This window comes from Sminthopsis crassicaudata, chromosome 1, assembly GCF_048593235.1.
Source record: "Sminthopsis crassicaudata isolate SCR6 chromosome 1, ASM4859323v1, whole genome shotgun sequence".
NCBI lineage: Eukaryota > Metazoa > Chordata > Mammalia > Dasyuromorphia > Dasyuridae > Sminthopsis > Sminthopsis crassicaudata.
In genome coordinates this window covers 750,537,395-750,559,380 of record NC_133617.1, presented here as the reverse complement: position 1 = coordinate 750,559,380, position 21,986 = coordinate 750,537,395, and the positions used below count along the sequence as shown (strand labels likewise).

The window sequence follows — 21,986 nt, the reverse complement described above, 5'->3', positions numbered from 1 at the left end:
ATAAAAAAAAAAAAAAAAAAGACAGTCAGTTGGTGCCTGCAAGGAGTTTCTAGAATTCTGTCAAATAATAAAGGCATGAGTGAGCTGACCTGACTTACTCCTAATTCTTGGTGGGAAAGATCTTCAGTGGCCATGGTGCTGGATCTAAATACTAAGTCTGCCACTTTCTACCTGTGTGACTTTAGGGAAACTTCTCTGGGGTTCAATTTCCTTGTCTGTAAAATGAGAACATTGCACTTGATATTTTCCCACCCTTTCAGTGTTAGACCTAAGAATACACCCAGCCTACAGAGATCAAAGGTTGGATAAAATGACGACTTGCCTATGCTTCCCTAGAAGTCCATGCATCCCCCATTGTCAGGGAGCTTCACTCTTAACCTTAAAGATCAGATTTCAAACCAGGATTTCCCCAATCTATGTTATTATGACCAGTGCACTCTGCCACATTGTCCTGTTCCTTGATCCTCCCTTCTAGTGCCACTGTTATCACCCAGATATACCAATTTTCCTCAAAGCCCTTCAGTGTCTTTCATTCCCTCTAAGAAAAATGTCTTAATTGTCTCCAGGCCCAAACAATCACACTTACTCAAACTCAACCTCCCATTACTTTGCAACAGAGCTCCCAACAAACTGCCTCTCTCTTTCAAACACATGCTGTTTTCCCCAACTTGTTCCTTAAGAAAAATACTCCATTCCTCACTCTTCCCCATATCTCAGATCATTCTTTTAGGTCCTATACCCATTCTTCAGGGGCCAGTTCAAAGCAATGTCATAGATGGTAGTTTGAATCTCAGTTATAAATTAGACTAGTTCCTAAGGCCTTAAGTTTCTATTTCAGAATTATGTAGATTATTAAACACCAAAAATAGGACTAGAGTTAAAGAGCTCAGAGATGGGAAAGAGGACTCTGTGGTGGAGTCAGCAGTCCCCAGGAGAGCATTAAGCTGGAGAGTATGTCCCAAGAAGAGATCTACGGGGCACAATCAAAGGAAACATTGGGGAAACAGGGCTACATTGAATAACGAAGACAGAACCACAAGAGCTAGCAGGGAAAGTGGGGTTTAATGACTAAACAGAAATGTACAACTCAGAATTACAGCAATTCAGGAAACAGATTTTGGGGGGTCTGCTATCCACTGGATAGGAGAAGTACCAGGTCCCAGTCCAGTATCACATAAGCATATAGGCATAGTAGTTGTACTAAGGTCTTCTCTTCCCTAAAACAAAGGAGCTGGCACTGGAGGGAATGAGGCTCTTGCGCCAAGTGATACCTAGTGATTTAGGTCTTTAGGGCTAAGGTTGAACTCACACTTGGTGCCATCTCTGTTCCCACATCATATCATGGTAGAATACACATCAAACTCAGAACACAGGTGTTTGGGGCTCCTGACTAGATCCAGACCAGCAAACACAAGAATGTAACCTGGCTCCTCACTTAGTAAAGGCTGGGCTCCCAGCTGACTGTGTAGCCCTCAAGTATCTATCTACAACTATCTATTCCACGGCTGTAACTGAAGCACTAGGTACTGGGCTGAGGACTACTGACACAAACACAAAAAAAGACAAGACTGCCCTTCAACCCAGAGCAGGAGTTCCCTGAATGCAGCTGAATAAGCTAATACAAAATGTACACAAATCAGTTTGGGGAAGGAGCTGCTATGAGGGAAAGGGATGAACGAGTTGAACTAGCGGATCCCTGAAGTTTTGGGATTCTAGTTAGAAAGTACACAGGACCATACTGAGGAAATGGTCAAGCTAAGGACTTCGGAGATTTTAACGTATAAGCAATGGAGAAGCTGCAGAAGTTTGAGAGCTTAAAAAACAATTTATTATTAACTTTCACAAAGAGGAAAAGCATTTTTTAAAATAACTAGTTTTTCGAGCAAAACTAGGAGATTATTATACACTTCAACAATGATACTTATGAGGATGCATTCTGATGGAAGTGGACATCTTCAACATAGAGAAGAGCTAATCCAGTTCCAATTGATCAATGATGGACAGAAACAGCTACACCCAGAGAAGGAACACTGGGAAATGAGTGTAAACTGTGAGCATTTTTTTTTTGTTTTTCTTCCCAGATTATTTTTACCTTCCGAATACAATTCTTCCTTTGCAACAACAATAAAATTCGGTTCTGCACATATATATTGTACCAAGCATATACTATAAGATATTTAATATGTATGGGAATGCCTGCCATCTAGGGGAGGGGGTGGAGGGAAGGAGGGGAAAAATTCGGAACAGAAGGGAGTCCAAGGGATAATGTTGTTAAAAAAAAAAAAAAAAATTACCTAAGTATATGTACTGTCCAAAAAAAAAAAAAATGTTATAATTATAAAATTAATTTTTAAAAAAGGGGAAAAAAATAATAACTAGTTTTTTAATTTCTGTCTTACAGATTTATCTCCTTTTGTAGAGAAGGCTTCTGAATGGAAGAGCAGGATCCAGCAGTATTACTGGAAATATTCATGTGAGAATGGAATGCCGAATAAGAATGCTTTCAAATAAGTTCTTTTTTTCTTTCAACATAAGTGCCCCACATCATGAGCTACAAACTCCGGCTCTTCTCTCCATCTCATTCTCAGCACTTACACTGTCACTAAAGAGAATCAGTATGTAGACACACACTTCCCCACATGGAGAGGAAGCAGTTCCAGCCCAATAGGAGCTGAGAACTGTTAGTTCTGCTGCTCATCGTCAAGACCTGCAACAAGCCACTCAGTGGGACTCAACAGTCAATACCCATTTTCAGAAGGTTGTTCAGTTCTTTTGGGGAGAGAGGGACAAAGGTGCTCTGAAGGTTATTATTGTTATTTTAAGTTCTTAAAGGTCAGTAAAATTGGGATATACAGAGCTAATTGCAAAACATTTGCCTTTATTCCAAGATCTGCCCACATAAATTCCCAAAGCAGCCTTCTAGCAAAAGCTTTTTCATCTTTAAAAGCAATGTCCAAATTGGTAACTGGATTTGAAAATACAGCTCTAAGACTGAAGAGATTACATACACTATATGTGTGCCTGCTATTTATTTAGCCGACGCAAAGAAGCCACTAAAAAGAAATAAGCTTCTTATCAAATTGTACAGATGCTGCTTACAGATGACATAGTGCTGAATACACTGAGCCCCTGAATACCACAAGCCTCCTCAGTGAGTCCACAAACTCCTTGAACAAGATGGCAAATCACACAGGAAAAACCAAGTGGATGAAAAAAGGCATATAATCCAACACAGAGAATGAAGTAAGCAAGGTAGCCCAATGAATCAATCAGTGCCTTTCTCTGTGACAGAGAACTAGACTCAGAAAACAGGACGGGGAGGGTAGGCTACAATACCTGGGACAATGAGTAGTGTTTTCATTGGCTGCAGGATGCTCAGCTGTTCAAATGAGTATCTTTTTAAAACAGATAAAATCCTAAGAAGGCTATGGATCACAGACCACCATGATCCCAGAAGACCTACAGGAATCTAGAGGGCAATGCAGTGATGTATACTGGGAAGAGAATGCAGGAAACTTCCAGATTATGGCTTAGATGGGAAAAGGATAAAAGACATCCTTTAAGGCAATGTAGGACCAGAAAAGAAGATGGGCTAGTCCCAGAGCTGGAACAAAGGAGAAGAGATAAATAGGGAAGGGCGGAATGGAGGATGCTCTCTTGGTATCAATGAGATAGTATGACAGCACAAAGAAGGTTTTCTAGAACCTAAAATAAAAGATTCATGGAAGGACATGGAGAAGAATGGCACACAATGAGAAGGTATGGATGGCTTGTGACCCACTGAAATACTAAAGCATTTTCAATTTCACTAACATTCTAAATAAAGGGCTTTCCTTAGGTTAACAGGCTCTCATTTAACTGTTTACTACCAAAAGGCCAATTGTCTCCCCAAAAATGTACTTCTAATCAAATGACAAACTAGATCTGTAAATTGGTGTCACTATCACTAAAAAAAAAAAAGCCAGTATTTTAAATAAACATCACGTACCTTTGTCCTTCTTAAAATCTAAAGCGTCTTCTTTGTCAGTCACAATTTCCTTCATGTTGATAATACTCTGGTGGGTAAGCTGTCGAAGGATCTTAATCTCTCGGATGGCTGTGATGGGGAAGCCTTCCTTTTCATTATCTAGCCGGACTTTTTTTAAGGCCACCATTTCTCCTGTTATAAAATTAAACAAATCACAATTTGTCATAACTGGGCAAGCCAGATATATTTTTTCTCAATTTTAAATTTTAATTCGATTTTTAATCCCTATTACTTGAAGTTCCAGCCCACAATTAATGTCACATATTTTCTTTATCAGATTATTTATACATAAATGAGACCCAGATAACCTATATCCAAGAAAATTATAGTCAAAAATTCTAATTCAAACTGATGAATCTTAAAAATAATTAGTCCATATTCTTTTGCTCCAATTTGAAAATGGAATCATTCTCTATCTTGCATTAAACAAGTAACTGGAGATATACAGGATTTTTTAAAAAGTAAATGATCTAATTTGGGTTCTTTTCTTTTTTTTATAGTTTATCAACAGGATATGCTCACAAAGTACACTGTAGTCTTCTCTCCTTTCAGAGGTGTGCGTGTGTAAAGAAACTACTAGAATGTACATATATGCTAATTTATAATATTGTTATAACCAAAATTTCATTTAGAGTATACTTGCTTCATGTATTGTATTTTAATCATCTTAAAATCCATGTCACGCTTGACTAATGACTCCAGGGAATCATAAATATTAATTGTTTAACTAGATGATGAAGTGGTCAGAGCCTATGACAAGAAAATAGAACAGAATAAATGACCTGGAACCATTTAGGGATTTTTCTGTTCATTTTTTTTTCCGTCCATGTAACCTGCTCTTATCCTTTAATGCTCCAATCATTTCTTGCCTACTTCTGAGTCCCACCTACATTTCCAAAGTTTGACTGTGGAACACCTCACCTCCATAGGGTTAGACTGCATAAAGTTACTATGTAAATAAAATGTTTCTAAACATTGGCCATAAATAATCAAAAAGTATTTTCTCAAACTGGACCACTGCCAATAAAAAGCAAAAGTACTTTGCCGAACTTGCTACAATAAAATCTGCTACATAAAAACATCCTGTGCAAGCTTTTTTTCCTCATCTTTTTCTATAAAAAAAATTGCTTACAGTTTTTTAACTCATAAAAAAGATACTTAACCAAAACCATTAAGGCTGAAATACTTTTATGGTTAAGGCTAACAAAGGAAATATATACATATGAATGTATAGAAAATTCTCTCTAAAAACAAAAAAAATCCAAATAAGAAACATTTGATTTCATTAAGAATCACAATGTTGCAAAAGAAGCTGATATGATTAGGACAGAATTATTCCCTCTACATCAACTATATGCTTGAACATTCCTCAAACTGTTTTTAGAAGATGAAACCAAGCCACAGCACAGCCCAATAGAAGCACATCTGATGAGCTCTTACCTGTATCTTTATCCCTGGCTTTGTAAACTTGCCCATAGGTGCCTTCTCCAATAATTCCAATGATATCAAATTTATCCACGCAGCGTTTTCCCCAGTCAATATCCTTTTCTTTTATTTCACCATAGCGAGGCCCACATATTCTAGTAAATATAGTTCTGAAGTTTTATATGCAGTCAAGCAAGTCTACTTTAATACTAAACACCCAAAACAAAAAACCAGTCCTCCCTTTTAGCCCACCCCACCTCCCATCTTCATAATGACAAATGGGTTTGGGACCCTATATCATAATAATGCTACAGAGTCATTGGATCACCCAGAACGTTTATTCATTTTGTATATAAACTAAAAAAGAATAAGAAGAAAGAAGCTCCATGAAAGTTTTTTCAAAACAGTAGTAAAGCCAAAGAATCAACATTCATGGGCAAAAAACCCAAATGATTTAAGCCTTCACTGTTATAGAAAAGGGCTCCCTTCTTTTCAGTTATCAACCACATCTCTTTTCATAAAGTTAAAGCTTTATGCTAAGTGTTTGTTAATTATTGGACTTTGGAAATTAATATGGAGTTTTGTCCCTGGGAATTTACACTGACAAATGTACACATCAGTACTCAACTTTAAAGTCAGGGAATAATTATAAGCAATTCTTCATTTCAATCAACTCCATTAGCCACCCTACTAGCCACCCCCAAACTTTCTTTCTAGTTAGATATAGGAATAGTGCAGAACAATTTTATATTCTCTATTTGAAATGCTTGGTTAGTCTTAATGCCTACAGCTATTTAAATGAAATATTATCATCACCTATTAATGCTCAAAGAAGGAGAAACTGGCTATTAGTTATGCTATTAAAGGGATACTTTTTCAATTAATATTAAGGAATGTTTTACTTTTTTAGTTCACATCTAAATAATAAATTCCCTTGATGGAAAGAAAGCCATGAGAAAGAGGAACTATGTTTGTAGACTAAATTAGGCTGCAGGGAGACTTCCTTCGGTTATTTCACTGAAGCCACTAGGATAAGACTTCAAATCTATTTTAAATTCCAGTTCTTGTTTTAGAAACAAAATACACGGGAGATAATCAAAGGCCAAAAAAAAGAATCAGAAACTAAAAGCAAAGGTATGTACTGACTTTCCCACAATTCACAGTGGGTGGTTTCACTGAGAGCTGACTATAAACACTTTTCCTTGCCTCCAAGTCTTATTGTTTCTATTTTGTTTAGAATATCCTATACAGAAAATAATATTATCATATTTACTGGAGCCATAGGAAATTAGCAAGATAAAAAGACTACTGAATCTTAGGGTTAGAAAGCATCAACAGCCCAACCATGCTCCCCCATCATGCAAATGACTGCTCTAACCTGTCCTGGAAGAACACAAGGAGCCCACCTCTCTTTCTGACAGTGCTAACTGATTGAAGACACATTTCTCTGTCACATTTGCCTCTTGAAACTGTCCCCCTCCCCCATTGCTCCTAGCTTTCTCTTCCCAAGCAAAAAAGTCCAATACCTCTTCCAAGTGACAGCAATTCATAGCTTTGTTGGGTTTCTTTTTTTATTGGAACTCACTGACAGATTACACCATGTAATTATGAAAGTAATCTTAATTATTTTAGTACACTAAAAATCGCATTTAAAAACTTAAGCTGCTAACATAAAGGATCTGAGGTTCTTTGGGGGAGTTGGTTTTTGTTTTTGTTTTTGTTTTAATTTTAAAATCCGACTTTACATTTCAACTTTTCTGGATAAAGCAGAAATATCTGAGGTAAATTTTAACAGCAGGCAGAAAGCAAGGCCCGGAGCTGGGCGGCACGTACTTGGGCCTTCTCTTACTGTGCGCCGGGGTAGAGGTTTTCTTCTCTTCAGGGCTGGTCGAGAAGTCATCCCCACCTGGGAGCTCGGGGGGCAGGGGCAGATCTGCCAACAGGCAGCGCAGCTTCTTCTCCACTTCTTTTTTCACCGCCTTTACAGAAATGTTCCCTCTTAAACTAGAAAAGAAAGGGTCATAGGTGAATGTCACACTCACGCCCACTTGCCTGGATGGTGCACTTCCTACTACTGACCTTTCATGCAGGGAATGGCGGCACCCCACAATGTGTACCCCAAACATACAAGCTCCAAGTAAAAAGAACACTGAGTTGCCAGCAGACTACCAAGCACTTGATTTCATTCTGATTGAAGAGACTAAGTTATTTTACAATTTAAAAAAATAATCAGCGTATTTTGTTAATATTGTCACATTTTCCTTCTCTTTTTCCATACTAACCAGTTTGTTTTTTCATTAAAACAAAAATGATCCTAAGAAAACAGGGTAAAGTAATTAATTTTTAAATTACATGTTTTTTCAAAGAACTCTTACTGAAATGATTTATGGTCCAAGGAACATAATGGATGGTATATTTGTAACTTCTCTGGTTCTCACTGATACCTCATGATGTTTATTTCTCAGCTTCAATGTCTATTTAATATATAATATTAGTTCCTTGGCAGCTACTACTTCCTTCTGCCAAATTTCATTTTGTAATCCAAGCTCCAGCAAGCTAACAATTCTTAAGTTTGTCTGAAAGTCAAATCACACTTATTAAGTAATTTTCAGGAAAGGAAATGAATTCTCAATTTTATGGAGGATTTAAAAACTCAGTTACAATTATTTATATCAAACTAAAGTGTCAAGAATGTTTCCTGAAGTATGTTTTGCATGATTTCACACCTATAATTGATACCAATACTACTTGCCTTCCCAATGGGTAGGAAAGACTGGAGGGAGAGATTTTGGAACTCAAAAAGTATTTTTAAAATTACTGTTAAAAATAAAAGATAAATTTCAGCAAAGTTGAGGGGAGGAGCAGGGGAAAGATGTTTCTTGGCACAATAGTAAAGAAATCATATCGTCCCCACAGCAATATGTGATCAAAAGCATTCAGCATCTTCAAGAATGAATATTTTCTCAAATATACACATAGAAAGACTGAATTTCATCACTGGAAGGAGCTTCAGAGCCAAACCAATGGCTCTCTTCCAGTGCAGCCCTGATAGCCACCACCCCAGGAATCCATCCTGGGGAGAAAAGTGGAGCTGCGACCCCAGCCTCCTCACCAGTCTCAGCTCCTCAAGACCAGGAAAACCAAGCTCTTCTCACCAAAGTCCTTGACACTATCCAACGGTTCAATGTCAGAAACAAACATGGTTTTATCAGTGGAAATTACACTAAAGAAGAGGCCTCCCCATTAGCCTGGTCATTCATTCTTAAAAATCATGAAGATTTTCCGTGTGACCTGAAGCTAAAATTTCTAATCTGTGCTATCTTTCCTACTAGAATATGAATTCCTGGAAAACAAGGGCTGTCTGGCTTTTGTGACTGAATCCCTAGCACCTATCAGCACAATGACTGGCACAATAAGGAGATAACTTGTGGCACAGCACAGAACAGCAGAACTGAAATCAAGAAGACCTGAATTCAAATCTGGCCTTACAAACTTACTAGCCATATGACCACAGGCAGGTTATAACCTCAGTCTGCCTCCATTTTCTCATCTGTAAAATGAGGATAATAATAATATCTACCTCCTAGGGCTGCTGTAAGGATCAAATGAGATAATAGTTATAAAGCACTTAGCACAATGCCTGGCACATAGGAGGGGCTATGTAAATGCTTAATTCATTTGCTCCCCACTTAAATGTTTTCATTTGCTACAAGTTTAATTAAGCTTTATCTACAGCATTCCCTTTATAAAGAATCTAGTTATAAAATTGACTAAAATTGTAAGAAACCTAAAATATCATCACAATAAAAAATATTTCAACGTGTTTAATTAATTGGCTCCTGAGAGAAACGAAAAAGAACTTGATCACAAACATTCCAAGTGGATCCCCATGAAATAGATATGTCAGAATCTGGGTCTATGCAGCTTTGCCTGTAACCAGAGAACAAATCTATGCTCCTCACTGAAAGGCTTTTAAGAAAAATACTCAAATTATCATAGCATGGAATTAAAGAGCACTTTATTTTTAATGATACCGCCAACTTCCACACACATAATCAATCCAAAGCAGATGAAGGGGGAGAAAAGGAAGAGAAGAAAAGTCCTTTTAAGGAAGATAAACATGAAAAAATTAGTCAAAGCCAAACTTCTGAGGGAAAAGAAAATTTTTATAAAAAACGCTACAGTCCTTTTTCTTTATAAGCTTCATTTATTAAAGAGAAACACACATACAAACCCATAGGATTCTGGGAAAGAGAAAACCAAAAGGATGTATGATTTCTAATCAAAAAGACAAGAGACATAAGTCATTTTCCTATTTCTTTGTTGTCCCTTCAAATCAATTTATGGCATAAAATAGTTATCCTTTAAAAAAAAAAAAAAAGCTGAAACTTTCAATGCTGAAGATATCAAGAAAAGGAGGGATTAGGCAGTGGGGTAGTGACCTCATCAGCTTCCCAAAATAAAAGGGGAAAACAGTAACCAATTAAAAGATTTAAATGGTTATTATTCTAGTTAAGACAAATTAAAATTTAATAATTTAGTAGCAGCTAAAAAAACTTTTTTTGGAGAATGAAGATCAATTTAATTGATGGCACTTGAAATGAACAAATTGCTGAAAAATGGTAAAGCAATCGCTGGTCCAAAGCATATTCACTAATGGAACACAATCATCTTGTCTTCTCCAGAAGTGTTCCCTAAAGGATATTCTGTATTGTGAAAAACAAAAAAGGAATAAAGGCAGAGAGGCAGAAATGGAGAGGGGAAAGGAGGGCCAGCACAGAGAAACAATCTGGATACAGAAAGGGAGACTGGTATGAAGACCAAGAAACAAAATTTGACTTTTTTTTGTGCAGCCTGCACTCACATTCTGGAAAAGAGATTAGACTGGAAAAACTGAAAGGGGAAGGGAAACGAATTGAAAAGGTGGAGAGGGAGCAAAAGGGGAGAATAAGGAAGGACAACAGGATATAAAGCACAGGAACAGAATCACAAAGCTCTGGCTTCTTTTCAAAAATAAAAAAATAAAAATAAAAAATCACAAAAGGGAACTGTTAAAAAGGACCCAAGAAAGACAACAAATGGCCTGCCTGCTTCATGGAAGCAAAGGCCTTACAGGAAACATTCTTAAGTTTCTATATTTATACTCAAAGATCCCTTGAAAACACCCTAACAGATCTTTCAGTTCATTCTCATGTTTCAACTACATTTAAAGCTATTCTGTTATGACTTATTTAATATTCATTAAAAAAGAAATTTCTATAAAATATCAACAATGAGGTTCCCTGAAATTTGTGTAATTGTTATTCATCATAATTCTAATAGTTAACATTTCTCTAGTGCCTGAAGTTTTGCAATATATTCCAAGTATATAAATGTCTCACAACTTGGCAAGGCAAGTACTATGATAATCTCCCAGTCATCATCAACTTAACATACAGCACAGACTCATGGAGGCTTAGCCACAGGGACTATCACAAACTGTTATGGAGACAGGAACATCTGAGAGACATTTGGGAGCCATACCTCACACTTTGAGGACAATAAAGTTCTCCCACAAAACATACCCAGTGCTACTCCCAGAAGCTAAGGTCAATGGTCCCAGATGGACCAGGCCAGGCCTACCCCATCATTTTTGGGAGTCTTTTTCAGGAGATGTGTAGACCTAGGCAGCACAGCTTAAACGACATTCTAACTACACAAAACTCTGGCCCTTAACAATGGATTTGTGTGGCAGTTTTCTAGCTGATGTTCCTTTTTATTCGATAATTCTGCAATAACTAATTTGTTGTCAAAATGTAGACAGTAAAAAGCAATTTGATTCCTTAGAGTGCATTAATTACAACTTGCATTTTGCTCAGTCTTTCCCCACAGAACATCCTTTTTTTCCCCCCAGAACCTTGAAAAGTTTCAGAACTCACCTGTCAGCATCTTTGTCTTCAGGCAGCAGAGGAGGAAAAGGCAAAGGTGGTAAAGTGGAAGTCACCAATGGTCCATGGTGCTCCTTCTCCTTGGTGCCCAAGCTTGGGGTACGTGGTTTGCTTTTCTCTTTCAGTACTGCCGGCTCCTCCTTCACCACAGTCGGCTGACTCTCCTTGCCCACGACAATGCCTTTCTTGGTTTTGTCTACAATCAAATTATTTTCTACCTTTGCTCCCTGCAGAGAGGGTTTTACTTTTGTCTTGTCATTTTTCAGAGTCCCGCCACTTGTGGGAGAAGGTGTGTGTTCAGCCTTGAGCTTCTTCAGCTCCTTCACATGGTTGGCTTGAGGCGCGCTGCCACCTGCAGGGTCAGTGCTCCCCACTTTGGTGGGCGTCGAGGTGTTAGACGCTTTGGCGTGAGCTTTGGCTGCTTCCGCGGCTCTGGCTTTCTTGTTCTTGTTCAACTCAGCAGCCAGGCTACTTTTCAGAGTCAGGGTGCTAGGAGAAATGCTAGAGTGGCGACTCCGGGACCTAGATAATCTATGTCTGCTGCGGGACCTCGAATGCCTAGATGAGTAAGGGCTTCTGCTTCGCGACTTGGCAGATCGCCTGCTTGAAAAACAGTAAAGATTGCATTAGCAAATGTTCAGGTTTGGGTTTTTTGGGGGGGAATAAGAATGGGGAGGGTTGATATTCAAATTCCACTACGTACTCCCCAACTGTATAGTGAAACACAGTTACCAATTCCACTTAGAATTATTGTAAGACCAGGAATTTCTACATGCAAGGTTATAGCACAGAACTCAAGTTCAGCTGCTTTACTTCACAGATGATAGAAAGTGAGATCCAGAAACATTTTAGCTCTGCCACAGCAACAACAGAAACAAAAATATACACAGAACAACAACAAAGAGTAGAAAGTACCAATACAAAGTGTAATTACTGACTAAGAATTTAAAGAAGTCATGGGAATAGAATTGCCCAGGCTTCCCAAGATTGTCTGGCCCATAAAAGGCAGAGGTAGTCTTTGAGAGGGAAAAAAAGTAATAGATAAAAGAGCCACGAGACCACCAGGAGACAAGTATGATGCCTCAGGAAATCCAAGCAAGACAAGGTTACAGTAGTAATCAAATTCAGTAGCAGCCAAAGCGAAACAACCACACCAACTTCAAGTTCAATTACATCTGCCTTCTCTTGGTGAACAGAGTAAAGGATCCCTGTCTAAGCAGCACCTAAACTAATCTTATAGCACACACAGCACAGCAAATTACACACAAAATAAAGTGATTTGATTCTTACCAAATTAGCATTCTATTAACATCTAAGGCATTAAAAATAATTAAACATTTAATAACAACAGAATTATTAGAAAATCTTTAAAGGCAACATATTTGTTTTCAGCCATTCAAGATATTTTAACAACCATTATTTTTCTTATACTAACAAAAGACTGGGAAATGGTTAAGGTAGGTATTACATTTCAGAGATGCAGAAACTTAATCATAAGGGACAGAGTGATTTGCTAAAAAGCATAAAATAAATGGCATAGCCAGAATTGGAACTCCAATCCCTTGTCAAGGGTCTGAAACTAAGGAAATGCTTACTTTTGTAGAATACCACTTTTAATTTGCAAACATAGCATTGATTTAAAAGGACCATAATGACATCCTTATTTTAAAACTAACCATTTCTGCATGACTTTTTGCTTTAGATTATATTTGGTCAATAGCTATCCTTTCTACTTCATCTTCTCTTTTTTAATTCCCTCTTAAAAGAACTTCCCCAAACAGAAGATTTACATTTGTCAGTTTTAGGAATCACTAGTTGTCTACTTATGTGCCAAGTACTGTGCTAGAAAGTAGTAATACAAACATTCAATCACCTTGGAAGAGCACACATTTTAAGTGAGGAACAGAACAAATACAGGTGGAGACAAATTAAATACAAAGTGTTGAGTGAGAGAACCAGCATCTGGAAGAGCCGTGAAAGGCTTTCTGTGGAAGGGAGCACTTGGCCTAAAATCTAAGGAAACTAGAGATTCTAAGAAGCAGAAGGGAAGGAGAACTCCATCTGTGGAGAACATCCTTGTTATTTGTCTTTTGTTCTGGAAGAGGGACCATGACATTAGGGAAGTGATACCATGACATCTAAGTGACATGGATTTAAGTGAGAAAGGACTATGCAAAGTCTCCAGACTAGCTTTCTCCTCCAGAGCCATTTAAATGGCAGCAAGACATAGCTCAGCATGGCTGGAGATGGCCTTTAGTGCATCTAGATGAGATATGGAAACACATAGATGAAAAACAATGAGGCCAGACTGGCTGACTCATAGAATTCATGAAGGGAAGAGGCCTTTACAAGTAGGAAAGGTTAAGTGGACTCAAATTATGAAAAGTTTAAATTTCAAATAGAGAAATTTATATTTGATCCCCTCTTGTGCTTTAGAAAAATCACTTTGGCAACTGACAAAGATGGATTAGAGTGGGAAGAAACCTAAAGAAAGATGACAAATTAATATTTTGAAGGAAGATACTGGGAAGATGAAGTAGAACAGTAAATTTCAAGCTCTCCAGATTTCCCCCACAAACAGAATAAATTTGCATCAGGGCAAACAAAGACTGGTGAAAAATAAGAAGACTTGAACCAGAACAAGGGTCCTCCAGGAACAATCATAGAAAACACCCAAGACTGAGGAAGGTCAGAGATTAGCTAGTTGGGAACCCTTCCAGCTAGCTGAGTGTGGCTGGAGCAATCATAGAAACTTTCACCTCCCAGACCACATGAGGACTCTGGAAGAATGAGGGAACCTCAGCTGATCAGGAACCACCAGGCCCAAATTTGCTGAACAGATTTCTGCAGGGGCCACTGTGGGTGCAGAAGCAGCAGGGGCAGGGGCAGGGGCACTGCTGCCTAGGGAGGAGCTTTTGATTTGGGACTCCTATGACCAAAAATATCATATCCAGCAAAATTACTAATAATTTTGAATGGGGGGAAAAAAAAGGACATTCAACAAACTTGGAAATTTTCAGACTTTCTTTCAACCAAATAGAAAATTTAACATATTAGAGCCAATATCAAAGATTAATTTCAAGGAACTTAACATGGACTTTTTTATGTGGAAATTATACCATACATTTAAAATTGACTGGGTAGTTAAAAAAAAAAAAAAAAAAAAAAAAAAGACTGTTGGAGAGTTGACTATGATCTGACTCTAAAAAGCAAACCTGCCTAGGAAAAGGTAAAAATAGTAATCATGCTATACAAATGAGGTGCAGAGGAAGAATATACACAGAATATACACAGAAGCATTAGAGGGGGAAATGAGAGCTCCTAGATCTGAAAACCTGGAATAGATTAAACTGTTAACACTACATATATATTGTACAGGTATAATACCCTCCAAAATTATAAAGAAATAAGAGGAAGGGATGGGTGGAGGGGGAAGTAAAGCCAGGAGAAGCCAAGGGAGGGATCCAAGGGTGGGGGTAGGTCAAGAAATAGGGTAAGTTAAGGAGCAGAATTAAAGTAGAAGAGTTAGGGATAGGAAAGAAATATGTGTATATATAGCTATGTGTGTGGGTCTGTGAATGGGCGTGAATGTATATGTGTGTGGGCAAGGGTATATGTGTGGGGAGGATGTACATGTTTGTATGTATATATAAATATATCTGTGATTAACTACAGCCTGTTTGGGAAAAGTGAAGGGGGATGAAAGAGGGGAAAAGAATAAAGTAAAAAGTGTGCAGCAGAGAACAAAATAAGTAACCAAAGAAAAGATGGATACTCGTGAAATTTTTCTGGTATTATATATCCTTTCTTGAACTGATAATTTATTGTTATATATTTTGAATCCTCCCTGATGTTCTGCTGGGCATGGCATATGACAATGTTCTAGGATATTTTTGTTTGATTTATTTTCCTTTTCTGTTTTTTCTGTTTTTAATAAACAAATTTTTCAAAAAAAAAAAAAAAAAAAAAGGAATTGGAGAGATAAATCTTTTTTTTAAAAAAGTTATTTCAATAGTAGAGGTGAGAAATGATAAAGTCCTGAATTTTGATAATGGCTACATAGAAGTTATAGGATATAAAAGTTTTTATAGCAGTAACAAGATTTGACAAGTGGTTTATTATTTCATATGAAGAAAAATAAAGAGCTGAGGTTGAAAACCTGGAAGTCTTTCTAAAAAGAATGTGGCACCACTGATTGTTAACAAGGAGATTATGCTTCTTATTTCTAATTTTTACAACAGATGAATGGAATGTTTTAGGTTTCCTCCTCAAAACAAATAAAAGCCAAAAAGCAATTTAAAGTAAACCATCTTTTACTTATATAATGTTTGATTCCTCCCCTTCCCAACCCTACCCCTCCACTTCCCAACGCTACCCTTCCTCTCAATTGGTTCATGTTTTTAAGTCCCGAAGGAAAGCTTCCAAGGCAGGGTAGCCCAAACCAATCTCTGCCACTAGTACCAAGAAATTGTAGAAATCCGATTACCAGGTAACAGAGGCTGAGAAAGCACAAGTGGGGTGTAATCTGTGATCTAGAGGAGTTTCACCAAAGAAATCACAAACCCCAAAAAGCATTTACTAAAAGAATTGACCCAGTTAGTGCCAATTTTTAAAAAAAATTTTCATAGTTATAAGGAAAAATGCATTCAAATACAGCCAGAGACTATCACTAAGTTCTTGCCTAAATTACAACAAGTATAAAATTTTCTTATCTTTTGGAAAACTGATATTAAAGTTAGAAAATAAATGAAAGTATACAAAGTAGTCAGTGAAACAGCAATCAAGTGAGATTCTTTTTTAAGTATTCTGGGGAAAAAAAAAGGATAAAATATTAAACAATAATTGAGTATAATAACCAGTCAGCCAATAAACATTTATTAAATACGAACTATTTGCCAAATACTGTTTATGCACTGGAGATTAATAGGTAAAAGACAGTTTCTGCTCTCAAGACAGCCACAATCATATGGGAGAGACAACAGGGAAACAGCTATGCATAAACCATATTCAGGATAAATTGGAAGTAATTGACTGTGTCCAAAAAGGAAACTTTGAGATTAATAAAATTAAGCGTCTTCTCTAAATATTTTTGATATTCAATTTTTAAATTTTTTTATAAGAAACAATAACTTCACAAGCATTAGGATTCCTCAAACTCAAAACATGTCAATGCTTCAATTAACTTAAAAAAAAAAATCTATGAAATCACTTTTTTCTTTCACAACATAAAACAAAATATATTTCTGCTATTAGGGATATCAAGATCAGATGAAGCTATGAACTTAAAAAAAAAATTTGACAAATATTTGAATCTCAAAAGTAAACAACTGGGGCAGCCAGGTGGCACAGTGGATAAGAGCACAGGCCCTACCATCAGGAGGACCTGGTTCAAATCTGATCAGACATTTAACACTTCCTGGTTGTGTGCCCCTGGATAAGTCTCTTAACCCCAATTGCTTGGGGGGGGGGGGGAAGTAAACAACTTCCAAGAAGATACAATAAAGTTCCATGTATTTCTGAAAAAAAAAAAAAATAGGTATATTTTGTGTTTTGCTTTGCAGGAATATTTTCACATGGACTACATGTTTCTAATAAAAAACGAAGAATTTGAAAACATTTATACCTGACACTGAAATAACACCATCCTGAAAAAACCCAACAACTATTTTAAAGGGCAGAGAAATTCAAGGCACAAACACAAAAGAGAACTGAGAGAAGGTGGAATAATGGACTTGAAAATGTCTACAACAAGCAAAGCTTCCAAGAAAAACTTTCAAGAATTTAAAGAAGAGTTAAAGCAGAAATTTTAAAGAATTAAAATTATTTTTAAATTTTAAAAACCAATTGAGACAAGTAGACCAAAAAAATGGGGAAAATAAGTGAAAGCAAGGAAAGAAATGACAAAAAATTTAGTAGCTTGGAAAAAGAACAAAATTTTAGCGGCATTTGTTCAGTTGTTTTTCAATCCTGTCCAACTTCATCTTCAGTATTCTTGGCAAAGTCAATGGAGTGGTTTGCTATTTCTTTCTCTAGTTCATTTGGCAAGATGAGGAAACTAAGGCTAACAAAGTTAAGTGACTTGCACAGGGTCTAAGGCCAGATTTCCTGATTCTAAGCCCCAGTACTCTTTTCATTGTACCACCCAGATTCTCTAATGCAATGAAATTCTTAGAAAATTAGAACTGGCCATATGGAAACCAATGACTCCATTAGACATTAAGAAATAAATACTGTTGCACAGGAAGAATTGGATTCAGAAGGTAAAAATAACAGTTTACATTCATTTCCCATTCAATTCTTCCTGTGCAACAAAAAATTCGGTTCTACACACATATATTGTATCTAAATTATACTGTAATATATTTAACATATATAAGACTGCTTGCCATCTGGGGGAGGGGTTTAGGGGAGGAAGGGAAAAAATCTGAATAGAAGTAAGTGCAAGGGATATAATGTTGTAAAAAATTACCCATGCATATGTACTGTCAAAAAATGTTATAATTATAAAATAAAATAAAAAAAAAAAAAAAAAAAAGAAATAAATACTAAAACAAGGTCAAAAGTCTGAACATATAGAAGAAAATGTGAAATACCTCAAGGAAAAAAATATCTCGCTTGAAAAATTGATCTGAGACATAAGTTACCAATCATTAGATTACTTGAAAGCTAACGACAACAACAGAGCCTAGACATCATATTCAAGAAATGATAAATGTAAACTGCTCAGATCTGAGAATCAGAGACAAAATACAAATTGGAGGAAAAAAAATCCATAAGTAACTTTCTAAAAGAAACACCAGAATGAAAACTTCCAGGAATTAAGTTATCGCTTCAAAGGTTAGATCAAGGAGAAAATACCACAAACAGAAAAAAGAACTCAAGTACCAAGAAGATACAGTCAGGATCACACAAGATTTAATAGCTCTTTACTAGATGTTGCAGTGGAGAGTGTCAGGTTCCTATTGGAGTCAGGAAGACTTCAAGAAGAGTTCAAATCCTGCCTCAGACACTGACTAGTTGTATAAAACAAGGCAAGTCCTTTACCTCAGATCCAAGGACTCACTATTAGATGAGAAAAGTTAATAGTACTTATCTCCCAGGGTTATTATGAGTGAGAAAAGTTAATAGTACTTATCTCCCAGAGTTATTGTGAGAATGAAATGAGATCAATCTTAGCACATACCTAATACATAGTAAGCATGATATAAATGTTAGCTGTCATTGTTACATTCTTATATAAGGAAATGATACAAGTATCCCCCTCAGAACTTCACCATCATCAAGTGTCAGAGGGATTTCAATTAGGCAGAGGAGCTGGATGTAATGCCATTATGTTTGAATATTCTCTAAAGAATGGAAAGGGCAAGAAAGAAGGCACTGGCAGAGGGTGGAAGCGGGAGCATGAATGGAGGGGATTATTTCAGATAAATGAGATTATTCAAGGTTGAGAGGAGCAGGTGACACCAGAACTTCATTCTGATATGAACTGTTTCAAGAATGAAAGTATAAACACACACTCACAGTTGGGTATAGAAATACATCTCATCCAACCGAGAAATGGGAGTGAAAGGAATTAAGGGAAAGGGGAGGATACTGAGGGAGGATAAACTAAGAGAGGTATTAGTGAGAAGCAAAATAGAGAAGGAAAAGCATTTTAAAAAGAATACAGAAGGAAATATACAATAGCAATAATTGTAAACGGAATGAGCTCACTCATAAAAAGGAAGGAGATTAACAAAATGGATCAGAATCCAACAAAATATTCTTCAACCATGAGCTCAGACAAAGCAAATGCAAAGACCTAACTAAAAAAGATAAATAAGGAAACCACATTTTGATAAAAGATATCACACCAATGAATATATGTACCAAATGACATACCATCTAAATTCATAATAGAAAAGTTCAGCTGTAGAAGGAAGCAGTAAATTATTACTTTTCCTTTCCTATTAATCAGAGCAATTTATATTTTTAAAAAGACCTTCAGTTTTACTACCCCATATTTAGGCAAAATAGTTCTTGATAACTGTTTTATTTCTCACTGATTATTTTTTCCACTTTTGATATACATTATCTGGTTTTTGTCTTATAATTAGATAATTGCTTATCTATTTTATTTTTAAACCAGCTCTTTTATTTATTACTAAAAAAGGAAGTAAATACTTAAAACAATCCTATCTTAGGAAAAGAAATTAAATAAATCATAAATGAACTCCAAAAGGAAAAAAATTTCAGGACCTTATGGATTTAGAAGCAAATTCTACCAGGATTTTTATTTAAGGAACAATTAATTCCAGTGCTACATAGATTATTTGAAAAAATAGTTAAAGAAGGAATCCTGCCAAGTTCCTTCTATCATACATATATGGTCAATGCCTAAACCAGACGCAGAAAGAAAACTCTAGATTAATTTTTCTAATACTGATGCAACTTTTTAATAAAATACTAGCAAAGAGATAACATAACAGCACTATTACACACACACACACACACACACACATATATACATACACAAAATCACTCTACAGCAAGGCTGACAGAAACAAATTATTAAAGACATGAGAAAGCTCTCTCAAGATCAGCAATGATTGATCTCTTAATTACCAAACTTCATAGTTTTTTCTTACTTTCTCTTCTTGGTCAATTTGCAACCTTTTACATCAATGACCAGGCTCTGACTCCTAGATAGTCCCTTTTCTCTGGGTTTCGATGACACTTCTCTCACAGTTATGATCCCACTATCTCAGTCTCCTTTGCTGGATAACCATTCAGAAAAAGATTCATTTTTCTGTTCTCTACACTCAACTGCCATGGATTATTCAATTACTATCTCTCCATAAATCTGTATCTCTTGTCCTCTTCTCCTGAATTCCAATCCCACATCAATTGCCTAAAAGATAATTCAAAATGGATATCCCATAAACATGTCAAACTTATCATGTTTAAAACACAACTCATAATGTTTCTCCCCAAACGCACCTCTGCTTTAAACTTTCCCTACAGCTGTTAAGAGTTACATAATCTTCCAGTTACCTCATTTCATAAGCTTGGTATCATCAACTCTCCTTCCTCCTTCAGTCCACAAAAATTAATTCAGTACACAAAGATTAGTTGACAAACCTTGTTGTTTTCACTGCCACAACATCTTTCACCTCCATCCCCTTAATTCCACTCATATAGCTATCCCTGCACTACTCCTTTGTCACTTCTCAACAGCACTACCACAAGTCTTCTCCTCACTTGATCAATAATGCGGTCACAATGACAACAAAAGAGCCTCAGTCCAGAGCAGACTAAATCAAGGAATAGGGATAGAAATGTGCATGGTTTATTTGTGCACAATGAGAAGACCAGGCTTTTCTGGTAGCTTTTATGGAATATGATACAGATTATGTACTATTCTAGATATCAAAGTATGTCCCATTCATATATTAAAATATTACTAGAATCCTTAAAAGATGTAAAAGAGTTTTTAATTCTCTATTATTACTATCAATTCAAGCTTAAAACAGATGTGTGCTGTTCAGGGGTGTTTGCTACTGCTATAATACTGTGGAACGAGTTCAAATTAGGTCCTCCTGACATATATGTTGGCAGATAACACTGTTTTGATTCAATTAATCCCTTCAACACTGCAAAGCATGCTAAATGAGATCCACAATCACTCAAGCATATGATGCAACTATCAACGTATGAAAAAACAAGCGGGCTCAAGCCAGCCCTGCTGTCCAGTCTATCACTAGCAGGTAGGAATGGGCAGAGCTTGTTCATCAGGACAAGACATCCTGGACAGACACTGCAAATGGCCCATGAAGTGGGCCCAGAATTAACTAGCAGAGATGGTTGGACTGTTGTAGAAAACAGGGCTGTTTTTAATGCACTTGAAATTTTCCACAAAACAAAGACCTACAACAGCAACATCAATATTTCCCTGGCGACATTATGAGACATGACAAAGTCATGGAATACTGGGACCCAAAGGATTAAAAGTTTACCAAACTGCAACAGTCATTGAGGGAATTGCTCAGTTTCCTTATTTTGGCTGGACTCAATGAATCTTAATTCCCTTCCAGCTCAAAACCCATCTTGGGATTCTAAAATTTGAACAAGAAAAATAGGATAAAGGTGCAATGCATCCCTAACAGGGCATTCAATTTGCATACAAGGGATGGTATATCAGCATGGTTTTTATGTCTGCTACCCAGAGATTTAAGAAAACTCTTAACACATCAGTTTAATTAATGAAAAGTAGTATGGATTAGCTGGAAAACAACTCAGATTAATTTGGCATCCTCAATAGAATCTCACTTATAAAAATGAACATAAAAATGTACTGCCCAAACAATTCTAGGTCTTTTAAGGTCTGGAAGCAGATAGGTTCACAAAAATCTGAGAAGATCTAAAGAAGCTAATACAAAGGAAAATGAGCAGAACCAGGAGAATAATCCACACAGTAACTACAATACTGTAACGACAATCAACTGTTAAAGACTCAGCCACTCTATTCAATACAGTGAAATATGGCAACTCCAAAGGACTCATGATATGAAATGCTATTCACTTCCTGAGTGAAGATTTTAAAGATTATTTTTTCCTTCCTTTATTTT

The 21,986-nt window shown here is 36.5% G+C and overlaps 1 protein-coding gene across 4 annotated transcripts in view; it reads right to left on the bottom strand.

Annotated features, from left to right (window-relative positions):
* The window catches only part of CDK13 (cyclin dependent kinase 13), a 103,646-nt gene that overhangs the window by 65,062 nt on the left and 16,598 nt on the right, over nucleotides 1-21,986 (bottom strand). For all 4 annotated transcript variants that reach the window (XM_074284497.1, XM_074284498.1, XM_074284499.1 and 1 more), the window contains exons 2-5: nucleotides 11,371-11,979; nucleotides 7,286-7,456; nucleotides 5,468-5,607; nucleotides 3,989-4,159 (exon numbers count right to left, since the gene is read on the bottom strand). In XM_074284497.1, the coding sequence (XP_074140598.1) occupies nucleotides 3,989-4,159; nucleotides 5,468-5,607; nucleotides 7,286-7,456; nucleotides 11,371-11,979 (1,091 nt within the window). The remainder of the gene's footprint in view (nucleotides 1-3,988; nucleotides 4,160-5,467; nucleotides 5,608-7,285; nucleotides 7,457-11,370; nucleotides 11,980-21,986) is intronic.